Source organism: Hippopotamus amphibius, chromosome 1, assembly GCF_030028045.1.
Source record: "Hippopotamus amphibius kiboko isolate mHipAmp2 chromosome 1, mHipAmp2.hap2, whole genome shotgun sequence".
Taxonomy (NCBI): domain Eukaryota; kingdom Metazoa; phylum Chordata; class Mammalia; order Artiodactyla; family Hippopotamidae; genus Hippopotamus; species Hippopotamus amphibius.
In genome coordinates, this window is record NC_080186.1 from 183,325,354 (window position 1) to 183,341,810 (window position 16,457).

At 43.6% G+C, this 16,457-nt stretch overlaps 1 protein-coding gene across 2 annotated transcripts in view; it reads left to right on the forward strand.

Moving 5' to 3' along the window:
• Nucleotides 1-401: 401 nt before the first annotated feature.
• Nucleotides 402-16,457, forward strand: part of TRIM36 (tripartite motif containing 36) — a 40,045-nt gene continuing 23,989 nt past the window's right edge. For both annotated transcript variants that reach the window (XM_057749968.1, XM_057749976.1), the window contains exons 1-2: nt 402-464; nt 11,830-12,064. In XM_057749968.1, coding sequence (XP_057605951.1) covers nt 402-464; nt 11,830-12,064 — 298 coding nt within the window. The remainder of the gene's footprint in view (nt 465-11,829; nt 12,065-16,457) is intronic.

A 16,457-nucleotide genomic window follows, 5' to 3' on the forward strand; every position in this document is an offset into this window, starting at 1 on the left:
GCCACGCCGGGAGCAGACAAGCTTTTGTGTTGGTGTCTGTCTCTGCAGCCGTCCGACCCCCGGCAGGAGGCGCGGGCCGCGACCCCCGAGGAGGCGGGGCCTTCTCGCCCGGCTCCGCCTGGCGAGGATTTCACGGCCGCTGCCGCCGCCGCCCTCGTTTGTTCCGTTATACTGCCCTACCCGGAGCTAAGATCGCCAGACGTGGCTGCCCAGGAGCCCTCTATGGCCTTCATCCCACCCAACCTCACTTTTTGCTTCTCCCCCCCGCTTTCTCCTTTTTCCTCGTTAACAGCATACTGGTGGGGCGCTTGGCAAAACTCAGACTAAAAACAGAGAAAGAGAGAAAGAACAAATTCGATGCACCTGCCTTTTTCCTCCAGAGTTTGCGAAGGGCTGTAACCATGTCTGAATCGGGGGAGATAAGTGAGTTTGGCTACATCATGGAATTGCTAGCCAGAGGCAAGGTAAGTGCAGGGGCCCGGAGCCGCGGCCTGCGCCCCCACTCCGGGCACAGCTTGGCCTGTGGCTGTGGGCGTCCCGGGCCCTTGCAGCTCCCAGGGAGGGCGGGGCTGGAGTCCCAGGTCCGCGCTCTCAGCCAGGGCGCCCCGGCAGCTGCAGAATGCAAAGTAGACGCCTTTTTTTTTTTTTTTTTTTTTTTTAATTGCGCGGCATCTCTGAATTGAGCCAAAAGGGACTTGACCAGCTGGGCGACGGCGGGGGCTCTCGGGACCGCGAGGGGCAAGATCTCAGCCTGAGAAGATGGGGAGGAGGGCGGGGCGTTGGCCAGGGGGCGCTCCTCGATGCACCCAAGGCTTCTAAGCGTGGTGACCTCGAGTGGCTGACCTCGCCTATCCAGGCGCGGAGGGACGGTCGGACCAGGGGGTGAAAAGGCGACGAGGGTGGGATCGGGTGCAGCACGCAGTCCGACCTTGTGACGGATAAATAGGCACAGAACCCCCGTTCGCCCAGCCTTGGCATTTTCAGCCCTCATTCTAGGTCCTTGGCTGTTGTCCCAGGTCGGGAACATTTCAAGCATCCTTCCCTTGGTGGGGAGGGGGAGATCCTAAGGCGCCGGATTTCAGCCTGACACCTGTCCCGGAGCCCTTTCGAAACCTAGGCTGTTGCTGTCGGTGGCGCCTGGTGACCACGCCCTCGGCCGGGCCGGGTGGCGGCGCGCCTAAGCTGAAAGCCATGCGGGGAGGCGAGCGTCCGCGCTACATCCAAGAAAGTGCTTGGAGAGGCTCTTTAAGTGGTTTGCAGGCGGGAAGTGTCGGGAAATGCGAAGGCTGCGCTGTGCGCGGTCTGCGGGGATTCGCCCATGGCTAGAAAGCGAGAAACGGCGTCTACGTTTGTCCTCTGCACCTGGAGTTTCGAGAAAATATTATGGCACAGACGAGGAAAGGATACCCTGAGTAAGGATGTTCTGCACCTGAAACATCAGTCTCATACCACACTAACCCCAACTCCGTGGATGCTTCAGGCCGAGACAGTCCCACGGCTCCCCGCGCTGGAGAGCAGGTTTACGCCCTCCCAGACGAAAGCGCCCCGGGGGAACTGTGTGCCTACCTGAATTCTCTCTCCTGTTCTGCAAACACAGAATACATTTATATGAAACAGAATACTTATTAACATTTCGAAGATAGAGGCTGTGCTTTGGGCCATCCCTATCATTTACACCCCGACCAGAAGGACAAATGGAGGACCCTGGTTCTACTTCGTATCCTGGGGCTCCATCCTGCACTTCGAGGGGCCTCCGGCATATGCACAGGGACATCCTGGCCAGCATCTCCAAGCTCCTTGTGGTCCCAAACAGCTTCCCCTTGGCCACCAACAACCCCCTTCCCCCCCTTGTGGGGTGCGTACCACAGCTCTCTCTACCTTCTGGAGGAAAGACCCTGGCGAGGGAAGTCCAGAAGGACGTGCTGTCTCTGAGCGAGGAGGCTTGCCGCCAGAGGACCAGAAGCTGGCCCTCTAAAACGCACAGCAGGTTGTCCAGGAAGTCTGCGGGGGGGGGGGGGGGGGGGGGGAGGATCCCTTTTGCTGATTACAAAATAAATGGACCACTCTTGAGATTGGGAATAGGATGATGGAGAGGTGAGTTTACGCCAGTGGTGTTCATTCTTCAGAGTAAGCCAGAATTCTATTAGTTGGCTATTACTTTCCTTCAGTAGCAAGGATATATGAAGAGAATAGTTTTGAGGTGGGACCCAGGGATTTGCAGGCTGACACCCCAGGTGATTATGAAGCAGGTGAACTTCTCATAAACAATAAATGGGCTAGTAGGGCAGAACCATTAGTGAACTCTTAAAACTTCTTATGATAAAGTCAGGTGAACAAAAACAAATGTCTCAGAATTAGCATTGTTTCACAATATGCTCACTGTAATGAAAAAAACAAAACCCAAATAACCTTCTGGCTTCATCCACTGAATTTCTCTGCCTTGCTCTCCAGTAGGTGGACCCTTCAGCAATGGGCCTGCAGCAAAAGCAGGCGCAGGAGCTGCTCATGCTGACTTCCAAAGTTAGAGAGGCAGGTATCCCTGTGAAATCTCTGGGGTTGAAAAGTAGTCTCACAGTAAGGTCTTAGTACAGACAGTTCCTCCCTCTGCCTTTTATTTGGTGGAGTGGGGCCTGAGGGGTCAGGAGTAGCCTCCTAACCATCACAACTCAAGCTTATTTTCTGCCCACTTTCCTCACCACTCTGCCCCCAACTCTATTTAAAACCCTCATTTTGTATGGGATTATACAGGATTTGAACACCAAATAACTTGCTGAGTATGAACTAGCAGACCTTTGAGTTTGACTTGCTTTATTTTCCTCTGAGGAGTTTCCACTTTGTAGCTCAAGTTGGTAATGTAAAGAATAATGTGAAACTGATCTAATTGCATCAAGTTCATTAAGTTAAAAAAAAAAAAAGCAGAGGCTGTTGTCTCCCTGCCCTCCTGCCCTTTCCTTCCCTTCCTTCAAAGTTGAGACCAGTGCGTTGACCATCATCCTAATTTCTTTCACTTTTCTTTGATGGCTTTAAATTTTTACAACCTTTAATACATGCTCGTTGCAAAACATTCAAACTTCACTAAAAATTTTACAGAGTAAAAGGTGAAACTTCACTCCTGTCTCCAATCCACTGCATTTCTCAGTGGCAGCAGTTTGCTGTGCACCTGTTTCAAATTAAATTAGCTTATTGTGTTCTCTCAGTGTAGGAGGTGAGCCTTTCATCTTAGAGTAACATAAAACCCACATGACAAACTTGATCAGCTTATTTTACTCTATTGTGATGATTACTTTAATATTTAAAGGACACAGCGATCTCTACCATTGTGGTCTTTCTGTTCATCCAACAATACCTTATGAGTGTGGTTAATACCTACGATAATTCTCAAGAGGTTTAAAAATCAATGCAAATGGACTTCCTTATATTTCACTATCAGAGAAATTTGTACCATTTCTGGAAGCTGCTTTCTTAGGTTTTTTGTTTTGTTTTTTTGGTTTTGTTTTTTCTTTTGTAACTCATCTCTTTGGACTAAAAGAGAGTTTTCCAAATCTGTGGTCAATATTTAGGATTACACAAAGCAGTATTTTCAAACTGTTTTGGTCTCTAGAAAGGTTTACCTTATTTTTTATCATCTTCATACATTTCTTTTCTTCACACCATCACACACTTTTCTAGAATCATGTAGTGAAGAATTTGATGACAAGGCACATAGAAGCATTTAAATTTAATATACTTCTTTATTTAGAGTTTAAACATATTTATATTTATGTATTCACAGCCAGAAAGCACTTCCTGTTTCCCATAGTTCAGTAGTTACTGTTCAGGCACATCAAAGCAGTAGGATAGTTTGAGCAAAATAAAGAGGCTTTGGAAAGCTTACATTTAATTTTGGTAGAGAAACAGGTGATGATTCTGTTACTTGGTGAATTATTACTTTTAACTTTGAATATCTTTGAGGCACAAAAATTCAAGAACTTTTATAAACACAAAATTAAATTTGCTTTCAAACAGGAAGATGCTTATACTCTGAAAGAATTACGTTTAGAAAATCCTCACATCTAGACTAATGTAAAGTCTTAAACATCTCCTGGGACCAAAACAAAAATACCACCAAATTATCTGTTTCAGAAGGCTCAATAGATAGTTGCTCACACAACTGAATCTAAACTGGGTGATAATACAAAGGTTGTGTCCACTGCAAAGTATCCTTTAAAATTTTTTTTATATCTTGGGATTGGGTAAAGTGTGTGTGTTGTGGGAAGGAGAGAAGGGGAAGAGAAGATTTAGACATTAGCAGTATTGCTTGAACATAGCTAATTTTATGATGATAATATCAGAATTTTCCTCTGATATTTTTTACTACATTGCTCAAAAGGTAATTTTGAGGGGAAAAACTATCTCTGAAACTGCTTTGTTGAAGAATGTTTAAATCATATTTTCTTTGAAATTGTAAATTACGTAGTAGACACTCACCTGTGAGCAGTGCATTAGGGATGCTGGAGTGAGACCCAGGTTTGAATCTTGGCTCTTGGTATCTAGCCATGTGACCTTGAGGGTATTACTCAATCTCTGGATAGAGGTGGGGAGGGGTTGTGATTGTTACATGTCCACTCTGAGGGGAATTATACCTATTTCACAGGGTTATTGCAAGGAGTAAATGAATATTTTGTGCAAAGTTCCTAATACTGTTATTGGCACATAGTAGGCCTTCAATAAGCAAAGCTATTACATCTAGCTACTTTGACAACAGGGTTGGGTCTTGAGACACCTTATATGCAAACTATGATTATTAACAATGGGAGGTAGAGTTAAATTCAAATTTCAGACAAATTTTTTAGTGTTAAGTATATCCCATTCAATATTTGGGGCATATTTATTTCAAAAAAGTTCATTATATATCTGAAATTCAAATTAAACAGGGTGTCTGGTGTTTTTATTTGCTAAACCTAACAACCCTAAGTGTAGGAATAATAAGATGCAGTCAAAAGGGGACCTGCTAACAACCTGTAAATATTGTCAATATTATTTGCCCCAAGTTGGCTAAGGGACCCTTTTGCCCACCAGTTGTGCAGCCAATACACTCCTGCCTTTAATGGGGAATGTATGCCAGAGCAGCACTGTGTACCTCTCATCAACTCTCAAATTGTTGGTCTGGTGCTACCGGTTAGCAGATAAATACCTCTGGATTTTCTCTTAAACAAAAGCTTGAAATGGATGGGAAGATAAGGCTTACAAAACATCAAACATGAGTGTATGAAATGAGAGCATGTAATTGTGTTAAACTGAGCGGTACGACTCTAAGTGCTAGAGGAGCTCAGAGCAAGGGGGGCTGATCAATGAGAACTAGACTAATGAGGATGGAGGCTCTAGATTTGCAGCTTGAAAGATGAGCAGGAGTTGGCTCTGCAAGGGAAATCTGAACTTCCTGGCTTGCTGGACTCCCCTCCCTTGGGGTTGTTCCCATAGAAACATTTTATGACAGGTAAGCTTGGCCTGTCAGAGGCTTGGGTCAATAATTGGTAAATGTTATTTATTGTCCCTTCTCCTGTAACCTAATACTCAGCAGCTTAGACAGTGCATGTGCCAATCTACTGTGAAACCCTGACTTCATTGATTTACTTCATTGCCACCTTCTTTATTTCCCCTAAGTCCAGGGGTTCTCTTAATTGAAAACCCAGGTTGTTTCCAATAGGGGGCAAGGTTTAGGAGTATGCTGGCCATGTCACCTTGCTGCTTGTTCTTTTTCAGGATATACTAACAGAATGGTACACTGGCTGACCTCAGACCAAACAGATTAAGAACCAGTGGTGCCTCACCGCACTGACTTGAAATATGCACCATGGTCATTAGGACCTGACTTGGCCAGGAATTTAATCTCTTTTTGGATATTAGAAGTCAGTATGGAAAGAGAGCAGGTCAGTTTAGTGAATAGTGTATAGTCTGAAGGGTATCAGGTTTATATTTTAAGTGTGAGGTAACGAACATTTATTGAACCTGTTTTACCAGACCTGAATTGTGTGTGTGTGTGTGTGTGTGTGTGTGTGTGTGTGTGTTTCAGAAGCAGCGGTTGTTGGCAGGGGAAGGAGGAGAAACTGACCTTTTGGACTTTATGAAGCAGATAGATTCAAGACAGCTCACGCCCCTGTGATAGAAGAGCAATTACACAATGCCAACAAGCACAGGATATCATAATGTTGGCAGGAGTATTGAAGGTCTGCGGATTAGAGGGAGTGATTGATATGAAATAGGCTTCCTTGTGTTGAATTCTGACATGTGTTTTAAGAGAAACTATTGGAAAAGAAGCTGCTAGCATACTCCAAACTGGGGAGGGGCAGGCACCAAGCGATGGTATATATAATACAAATTGGGGGAATAATGATTTAAAAAACAAAACAAAACACATCTTTCATGTCATTCCTACTTAAATGCCTTCAAATGTCTACAGAGAAGAAGCATGGTAATTCTAGGCTCTCCATAGTATACTAGATTCATTTTGTGTTAATGCAAAAGGACTTGAAAGCTGTCAGAGAGAGGTATGGGGAAAAGAGAAGAATTAAAACAAAAAACAAAAAGCAAAACAAAACCCAAAATCACACAGGATTTTAAGTTGAAGAACTGGGAAGGCTCTTGGTATCTTTGATAACTGGGAGGCCAAGAAGGATGGATGTTTAGAGAAAGTAGTGAGATGCCCCAAAGCATGGCAGCCAAGGGGGGAGAAATGACTAGGCAAGTGGGAGAGTGGTTGTTTAGACTTTTTTGGGTTTTTTTTGGTGGTTTTCATATTTGCTGTCTTACCAATATTCCCCCTCCTCCATTTTGCTTTTAAAAGTATATGGGTTAAATAGTATAAATAAATATGGATTTTAAAGTTTATGGATTAAATTACATTAAAAAGTTTCTAAAAGTAAAACAAACATATACATACTGTAAAGTACAAACAATACAGTACAATGTGGGTGGAAAGTGTCTTCTGCAGATGACTGCATCCCCTTACTTCTCCACAATTTTTATGCTTCATTTCAGACATTTTTATTTACTTATTTGCCTATATAAGCAATATGCCTGCCTGTCTCACCTTTTTTTTCCCTTCAAAGTGGCAACATACAGCATCTGTATGGCTTTGTACTTTTTTTTACACTGTTTTAGAAATCCTTTCTCATCAGTGCATTCATTTTAACTGCTGCATAGTATTTCATGGCATGGATGTACATTATGGATGGTAGATATTTAATTTCTATAAATAAAGTCCCCATGAGATCTCTGTACACATTTTTGTGCACACATGCAAGTCTTTCAGTGGGAAAGTTATTAGAATGAAATTGCTTAGTTAAAGGTAGATGCACTGAAATTTTTTGAGAGGATTTACAAATTATACTTTCAAATAAGCTGGACCAATTTACACTGTTACAAAAAAGTTTGAAAGTGTCTAGTTTCCCACAGTCTTACCAAGTGTATTAACATTTTTTGAACTTTGAGAATCAGCTGGAAAATAACTCATTGGCATTTGCTTTGCATATGCAAGGGCTTTCAAATTTATTTTCAGCCAAATATTGTCTATGTATGTTTTTTCTTTAGTTCATGTTAGTGAAACTTTTCTAATCTCTTTTACTCTGTACTTCAGTTTTGGACCAAAGCACTATACAAGTGTGCTGATGTGAGATTACTGTCAAAGGGGTATTACTGACCCCAAAGACAAGCATTAGAAACAGAAACTGACTTATAATGCTTTTTAATGGTTGAGCTTTTTAAAATCTACATGGGAACATGGTGTAGGACATCATATAGGTAACTAAATTAAGCAGGCATTTGCTGTTTTCCTTAGTTCCCTCCTGATTGGGACGCTTCAGAACCTGTGGGAAGGAAGCAGCCTCAACTCCAGCATGTGGGGCCACGAAACGGGCATTAATCCGGATCAGAATAGTCCAGTCATTACTTGGCATGGTGTTCCTCCTCTCTCCACCTCATCTGTAAAGTGAGGGTACTCCATTAAACACAATTGCTATGGTCCCTTGCTGTTAATTCTACACTGCTACACCGTTATTTAATTGTCGGCTGGAGAAGAGGCTATTACTGCTGACGGTGCTGTGGGAAGACAGCGAAACTTGCCACAGCGAGAGACTTGTTCCAAATAGGAAAATAAAAGTGGGAAGCATGTCGAAAACCTAAACGGGATTCCGCGCTACAGCTCTGCGGTCCCTTCGCGCCAGCTGCTTAGAGCGCCTGTTTTCTGTCTATACCCAAGAGATGGAATTAGCCAGCCGGGAGGGCAGTGGCATGATCTAACAATAGGCTTCCAACAACCCCAGGTTGACCTGTTTTCGGTTTGCCTTGAAAACTGGAAGACACGCGCTTGAATCGTGGCAAGTGTCGGAGCTGGAGAAGCGGTGCCTGAACACTGGGCGGGCGCCCACCGCGTGGGTGCGTGCTTGCCGGAGCCGCTCGGGACCAGCTGTCCCGACTTCCCCGCACCCTCCGAGCCCGGGGGCGGGAACCGCAGGCCGTCGGCGCCGGCGGCGGGACGCACACACGTGGCAGGGCAGGGGGCTCCCGCCTCTCCTCCCGGCCAGTCCCCGCGAGAGGGACCCCTGCGCTGCGGCTTGTCCCCGCGCCACTTGGCAAGAGCGTGTCGTGCGTGACAGCGCCGCGCCCTGGTGTGTAAAAGCAGAAACAGAAAACGGTTGGTGGCCAGTCAGGGAATGTGAAGTTCACCCTACGAATCTGGCCGGTTGAGAATGAGGACAGCGTGGAGCGGACAGGACCCACGAGGGGAAACCGCCGGCCCGGGTAGGAGTGAGGGGAGCAGGGTCTCGCCCTGGTCGCCTCCCCCGCGCGCGGGGCTCTGCGTGCCGGGTGCCACGGTACCTGCAAGGCGGCTTGGGCCCGCCCGCGCCCCGCCGCCCCGTCTAAAGTCAGGAAATGGGGCCTGTCCGTGCTGCGTGGTCCACGCTTTGGCAAAGCTCACGGAGAGCAAAGTAAAGAGCAGGAGGTCGGCGGGGAGCGGCGGCCCGGGCTGCAGTCCGCTGCAGCTCTGCCCGACGGCCCCACCCCGGCCCCGCCCCGGCTCGGCCTCGGCCTCCCCCGCCCCTTCCCCGCCCTCACTTCCGCCCCTCCGAGGCTTCCTACCCGGCAGGGGGCGAAGGCGGTGACCCGGGCGGGCGTGAGGGGCGGCGGGGAAGGGGCAGAGGCGGCGCTGCAGGGAGCCGGGACCCGGCCGCGTACCCCACCCGCGCGCTGCTGTTCTGCGTCGGGGGCTCCCCGCCGCCCGCGGCCCCGCCTCCTTTGTGCGGTGGGCGCTGTTGCCCGGGTGACGGCCCCGCCCCGCCCCGGCCCCGCCCGCCGCGGCGCCCCTGCCAGCGTCTCCGCGCGGCCGCCCGCCCAGACGCAGTCCGCAGGAGCCGCCGCCGCAGCCGGCCGCGGGGCGGGATTCCCAGGGCCGTCGCAGGGAGCAAAACTCGGCTCTCCGCGCCTCTGCTGTCGCTCGCCCTGGCCTCCTCCTCGCCGCGTCGGTCCGCTGGTCGGGTCCGGCTGACCAGCTCGCCCTTCGGCTCCGAACCGAGGCTTCACGGCCGCCGCAGGGGCCCGCCCACCGGACGAAGCCCGGGGCCGCCTGTCTGCCTGTTTGGACCCTGCCGTTGATGACACCTGGCAGAAGGCTACCATGGAAGGGGACGGCTCGGACTCGCTGGTGAGTGGGGGAGAGGAGCGGCCGCCTCACGCATCGGCGGCGGCGCGCCGGGCCCCCTGGGTCTCCCTCTCCCCTGTACCCTGAGCGGTGAGGGAGCGTCTCCGCCTGAGGAGCCAGGGCGGGTGTGTGGAGGCCCCGCTTCCTCTTCGCCTTCCCCGCCCGGGTCAGGGTTCCGCAACCCGGGGCGCCCCCTCTCTGCCCCTCGGAGGGGACGGTCGGACTTGGGGTCACGGGGGCCCGAAAGAGGGCGCCACTCGGGTGCGGTGATCGCCCACCTGAGAACCTGAGGGAGTTCGGGCGGGGCTTTTTAATGGTATTCAGATTGTGGAATTAATCCTCTTCGGGGAGTCGGGTGCCCGTCGCGGCCCGGGGCGCGTGCCCCCGCGTGTGCAGCCGCCCTTTGTCTGGGAGCGCGGTGGAGCCGGCGCTTGAGTCCCCCTTGGACCCCCGCGGGCCCGGCCCGCCGTCGCCGCGAGCAGAGGCTCCTCCCGGCTGCGCCTGCCCGCGGGAGGCGGGCTTACTCCGGCAGCTGTCAGGGTACAAGTGTTTTTGTTTCAAGGGGTCGGATCCAACTTGTTAGTTTCCCGTCGAACCTCATTTATATTGAGATAGCTTGATTGGAAGAGCCACCACATCACATTTCTGTTAATCAGATTGCCTCCTCTCAATGAATGTAAAATGAACACTGATTTTTTTTTTTTTTTTTTTTTTGCGTAAGAATTGCTTTATATCCATCGTGATTAGAAAGCTTATGCACTGCTGTGGGTACAAGGAAAGTGGAAATGATTTTAACTCTTTCAGTGGGAAGTAAACCTCGCATAAAATGGGGCGTGAGAGCCTGTTTTGAACATTCAAGACAATAATTTCCCTTTGAATTAGATGTCAAATTCTTTATGAAATGAGGTAGGACGTGGATATTCTATATTTGATGTGAATTGTGAGGTGGGGATAGCTTACAAATTTACTAAAACTATAACGTGGTGTGGGCTTTTATTAAATATTTATTGAGTGATGCAGCAAGAAACGCTGCATCGCAAGACCCATTGACAGTGATAAAGCCAGTTGGCTGAAGTGCTATTGTCAGGGATTATTTAAAGCGCTTGGTTTAGTTTTAAGGGGAATAGACTCGCATACGTTTTTATTTAACTAAAACAAGTGAATTAATTCCGTTTTAATTTTCTGTGTGTTTCCAGTAGTTGAAACGATTGTACGAGGTTATGAGTACCTTAAAGTTCTACCATCATTAAAATGCAGGGATGCTAAATATAGATTAATGGCACCTGCAGTTTGCGATCCATGGGGTGAAAACTACACAGGCAACGGATGGGAAAACTGGTATGAGGTCATCAGACCTTTTTAGTTGTGATGAGTCTGAATGTTTCTCATTGAAAATATTGCAAGCCTGTAGTATTGAGAGCACTTATAATGTTTCCTTCTAATCCTCTATACCCTTTTAGTATTCATAAAGTGCTTTTAAGATAACTACTTTGATATGCAGCCAGAAAACCTCAAGTATTTTTACCTACATTGCAGTTGCAACATGTGGGAGATGGTCTCATTTAATGTAGAAAGTTGCTGCTAATTCAGCTTGTAGATGGATTTCAAGTACAGTTCCATGAACATAATGGCTAAGCCAGTTTTTACCAGCTCTTGTTACTTGCCAGTTACAGAGCTAATGTGCTAAATAGGAATAATCCTTTTCTTAGTGCTATATATTTAATTTTTATTGAAGTAATCTACTTTCAGGATTTCACTGAGATCCTGTATCAGTGAGTTAATAATGTTTGAATAACTTAATAATTGATGAAATATTATGGTGCCTTAATATTTTATGCTAATTTTCCCTCATACTTCAGGCTGGCTGGCTGGCTCTTTCTCTTTCTTTCTTTCTTTCTTTCTTTCTTTCTTTTTCTTCCTTCCTTCCTTTCTCCTTTCCCATCTCATGTCCCTTCACCTCTAGGCAGTGGATGATGAGGGGGGCATAATTAATAGTATAGATTTTCATAGCCAAAAAGAAACTTCAGATATTAAAAAATCAGTTTAATTCTTTTTTGAAAGGTAAACACATGTACTCATACAAAGGGTATAAGCATGTTAATGTGTTTACACACTAAAAGCCTTTGATTCTGATTTTTTTTTCTCAACTTAAGGTTACCATTAAGAATATCGAAAGAGAGCTCATTTGCCCGGCATGCAAGGAGCTGTTTACCCACCCATTGATTCTCCCTTGCCAACACAGTATTTGTCATAAATGTGTAAAAGAACTGTTACTGATGCTTGATGATTCATTCAATGACGTGGGATCAGACAACTCCAATCAGGGCAGTCCTCGACTTCGGCTTCCCTCCCCTAGCGTGGATAAAATTGACAGAATTAGCAGACCAGGTATGTGGTAGAACCTGGGGTTCTGGAGCTTGGTTGTATGTTCAGTGATAATTGTGGAAGGGAAATTATTTTTGTCATTTTGGGGGTTAATCTTTCCAGGTGAGTAAGTTAAAACTATAGTTATAAAGAATCCCTGTCTCTTTTAAAATGTCAGAATGAACTTTTATTGTCTTTTGGTATTCATTTAAAGTGGTATTGAACACCAGCTTTGTGTTAAACCCATTATTAACTGTGTCTGCATTTTAGGGGGTGTTCTGACCCTGTGATGTCCTTTATATGAGGAATGAAATAATGGACTACTGAAGTACTTACTAGGGAACCATATATGTATGGTAATAGGTAAATATGCAGAATTAAGTGATGAGACTAATAATGCCTAGTCCTAGAAGATTTTTAGAGGAATGTAATTTGGTATCATTTTATTCCATTTTATTCTTCAGCCATTTTTTAATCCATTTAAAATAAAGATTTTGAATATCAGCTAAACAGTAGCAGAATTCTGTAGTAGTGTATAGAAGTAGATCTAATTAGATGTATAATACATGTACTATACCATTATTATATAGCCAATGTTTAACTTTTTTCCTGCTGAGATAGCGTTTCTTTCTTTTGAACATGGATTGCAAGATTAATATAGATCAAAATTAATTTGAAATCACTGGGAACAGGGCCACTGAGAAATTAAGGGCAAAAATCAACAGTGAGGGTCAAGGAGAAACAGGTTTGGGTAGAAATACCACAGCATCATGTTCAGCACTTCCTTCCTATGGAGGAGAGTCTTCGAGTGGACATAAGCACCAGACCTCAGGGCTTCAGCTCTGCCCAGTTTGGGCTTTGGGGTGTTTGGTTTAATCCTTTTGTCTATTTCTCCATCTTTAGTATAGGAGTAACTTTTTAATATTGTAAAAAAAAAAAACCACTTTTTTAAAATCAGGAAAGAATCTTTTTTTTCTCATTTGCATTTTAGAGAATGTTATCTTTTTTGGTCCATGCTGTCATATGGAGTCTCCTTGAACAATATTTGTGTCTATATACTCCATCACAGAGTGGATAAGAGGAGATTTGTTCTAAGAGTGGTACTATGGTATTTTAAAAACGTGAATTTTTCTTTCAATGGTAATCACCAATTGCTTAGAGGATATTTTACACACATAAAAATTATATGTATATTCCTAAAAAGGAAGCATTAGGTAGCTATGGGAGTGCAGGGTGTGAAAGGTTGGAGAGGGTTATGCTCTTTGTGAAGTCATCACTTTTATGTTTTCCTCCCTGTTAGAAAACTGGCATACTCAGCAGGGGAGGCAAGACAATGATAGCTTGAAATCATTCTACCAGATAAAAATTCATATTCTTTTGGTAGATCCTCATTGGATAATTAGGGACCCTGGCTTGACTGACCAAGAAGATTCACTTTTTGTATTTTATTATTCAGCAAAGGCCATTAAATAAAATTCTAGTTAAATACTAATATTTCTACTTATCGTTAGATTGAGCTCATGTGTATTTCATGAAATTCTGTGTTTTATATAGGCTTTTAATCTTAAGATTTGGTTAGTTTTTATGTGATCAATATAAAGTATCAATGAAATATAGATAAAAAATAGTTAACTGTTTCTGTTCTCATGAACTTACCTAGCACAGTAGTTGGTAGATCTTTAATAAATATTGTTGAGTGGATGTTGAATGACAAACGTCTGCTGTAAGATTTGTGCAAAGCATGCCGTAATGGCTTATATTTATTGATGATGGAATTTTTTCCAGAACAAGAGATCAAAAATAGATTTACCGAGATGTTCCTCCCTCTTCTTTAAGAAGAACCCTATTAAGCTCTTTTATGTCCTGACCGTGGGCAAGTTAGAAAGCTTCTCTGTGGAGAACAGTTGTAGAAAATAAGAATATTTAACTTGGCGAAGGGATGACTGCAGAATGTGATGGTTGTCTTGTGGAAGAGTAGTAGTGTCTGGGTGTCTTCACAGCAAAAATTCCAGATCTGTCTAGTACACTAGCCACATATGGCTCTTGAGTGCTTGAGACACGTTAGTCTGAATTGAGATATGCACTTGGAACTCTTAGAATGAAAAAAAGAATATAAAATATCTCTAATAATTTTATATTGATTACATTTTGAAATGATAGTTTTTGGATATATTGGGTTAAATATGTATTACTAAAATTAATTTCACTTGTTTACTTTTACTTTTTTAATGTGGCTACTGGAAAATATAAAATGACGTATGTGGCTTACACTTTTACACATACTCCTTTTAAATAGCATTGCATGGGTCGTTTGATAGATTTGAAAGTAAAAGGATGCCTTGAAAGGAGACTAAAATTTGTGTGTATAACACTAGCCTGTTAAATTGTGTAAAAATAAAAGAGCAGTATAACTTCATTTTTGGTCATATATATGCAAGCTTTTCTCCCATTTTGTATTACCTGTTGTTATTAAGATACAGTCAGTGTTAATAATGTTTATTTACTGTATTGATTTAGATGACTTTAAAAATCAAGCATCTTTTGTTTGGTTTTTTTACTTTGTATTTTCAACAGTTACCAGAAATATGATTGTTTAAAAATACAAATCTATAGGATAAAGTATAGGTCTCTTAAGTGCTGCACCAATAGTGATTAATTCTGAGCTGTGATAAGATAAGCTTGATGAATGTTTTACATTGGGGGCATTATATAAATACCATGTGTACCAGGAAAAACACATTTTTTAACTGTTAATTCAATTATTGTATTATGTGTAGGACACAGTTACTGCTTTATCTTTTGTTAACATGTTGTGAATCTTCTCTTTGAAATTAAATTCTAAACCCAGCTTTCTGTTCATTGTTCACAGCATCACAACGGAGATCTTTGGGGTGGAGAGGTAGAAAATGCTTTATTGCTTGTGTGGCCGCAGGCAGTATAGTGTTAGATTTAAATTAAATAACTTTATATAGATAAGGTTTTTTTTAAATAAACATCAGTGGTCAAGTCTTCAAAATCATGTAGAAAGTGAACAAATTGGGCTGACATGCCTTAAAGGTCAACAGGACTAAATTTCCAAGCAATTTCTGATGTTTATAAAGGGAGCTCTGATTATTAGGGCTTGCATTTTGTCATGTATACACACACACACATCTATGACGGGATATTTTTAAAGAAAATGGCATCCCCTTGTTGTTGGTTTTTTTTAATGTTACCTTAAAAATGCTTTACATTTACTTAGTGAAACAAAGTTTATGTTAACAGCTGTATTGCTACCTTGGGGAAGTTAAATAAGCCAGTACTTTCTTCTGTACTTAAAAATTTGCTTCAAGGTATTGATAATTTTTGTAGTTAATACCATGATCTTTGCTTGTTTATGCATATGGTTTATTTTTTGTTAATATTTTAAAGTATTTGGAATCAGATTTTTAACACTCATGTCTTACTCACTTGTGAGTGAATAATGTACATTGCTTTTGTGTGAAAGGTGGGCTGACCCATCTTATTAAAATATTTTTTTTTACTCCAGTTGACCTTTAAAGTAAAATTGGCTACTTTTTGGGGGGAATGTTGGTGATACCTTACATTTAGTGCAGAAAATAAACACCTGAAATGTTATCCCTTTTCTGTTTTCCTCACCTTCTTCTACATGCCTTGATTTTAAAACCTTACAGCCACTTCTAGAAGCCACATGTAAGCCATTCTCCTACAGGCTTTAGTGAGTGAGTCCCTGAGAACTGTGTTGAAATTTAATAATTAGGAGGGAAAGGTAGGAACAGTTTGCTTAAAAAATTAATTATTAATTACTTATTACCTACTTTTGATTCAGAGGGTAGTTGAGAAAAAGTTTTTGCAGTTGAAAAATGCTAATACTCAAAGGGTAAATGTAACTCATAGGCATCAGATGGTCAGAATGTGGAAGCATTAAGGTGGGAGCATAAGGCATCAGCCGTTGCGCAACACCAGGAAGCCCAACGTGAGTGTCTAACATGAGGAGAAATAGTCCACTACGTGGCCAGGTGGTAACAGTGGGGATATTGTTGCAGAGTATGGGAGAAGATGCAGCTGGCATAGGTGTGGAACCTGTTAGGAATTGACTCTCTTTGTTTTGAAATACTTTATTATTCGCTTTGATAGTTTAAATAGTGAAACATTTGATGGAAAGCTGACTTTTGGGGGGCATTTGCTATAAACAGTTTTGAAGTTTTTTTTGGAGTCTTCATTTTACAGTTGTGTCATGGTTTATGCTTAACTAGTTTAATCTGTCTTTGAAGTTAAAGGTATGGGGGAAAGAACTGATGCCGTGAGGTGATAATGTTCAAATAATTAGCAAATATTATTGACCCTACAAGTGGAGTTTGACATAGAAAATTGAAGCACTTGGCCTATATCGCTTCCTTATCTTTCTAAGACATCA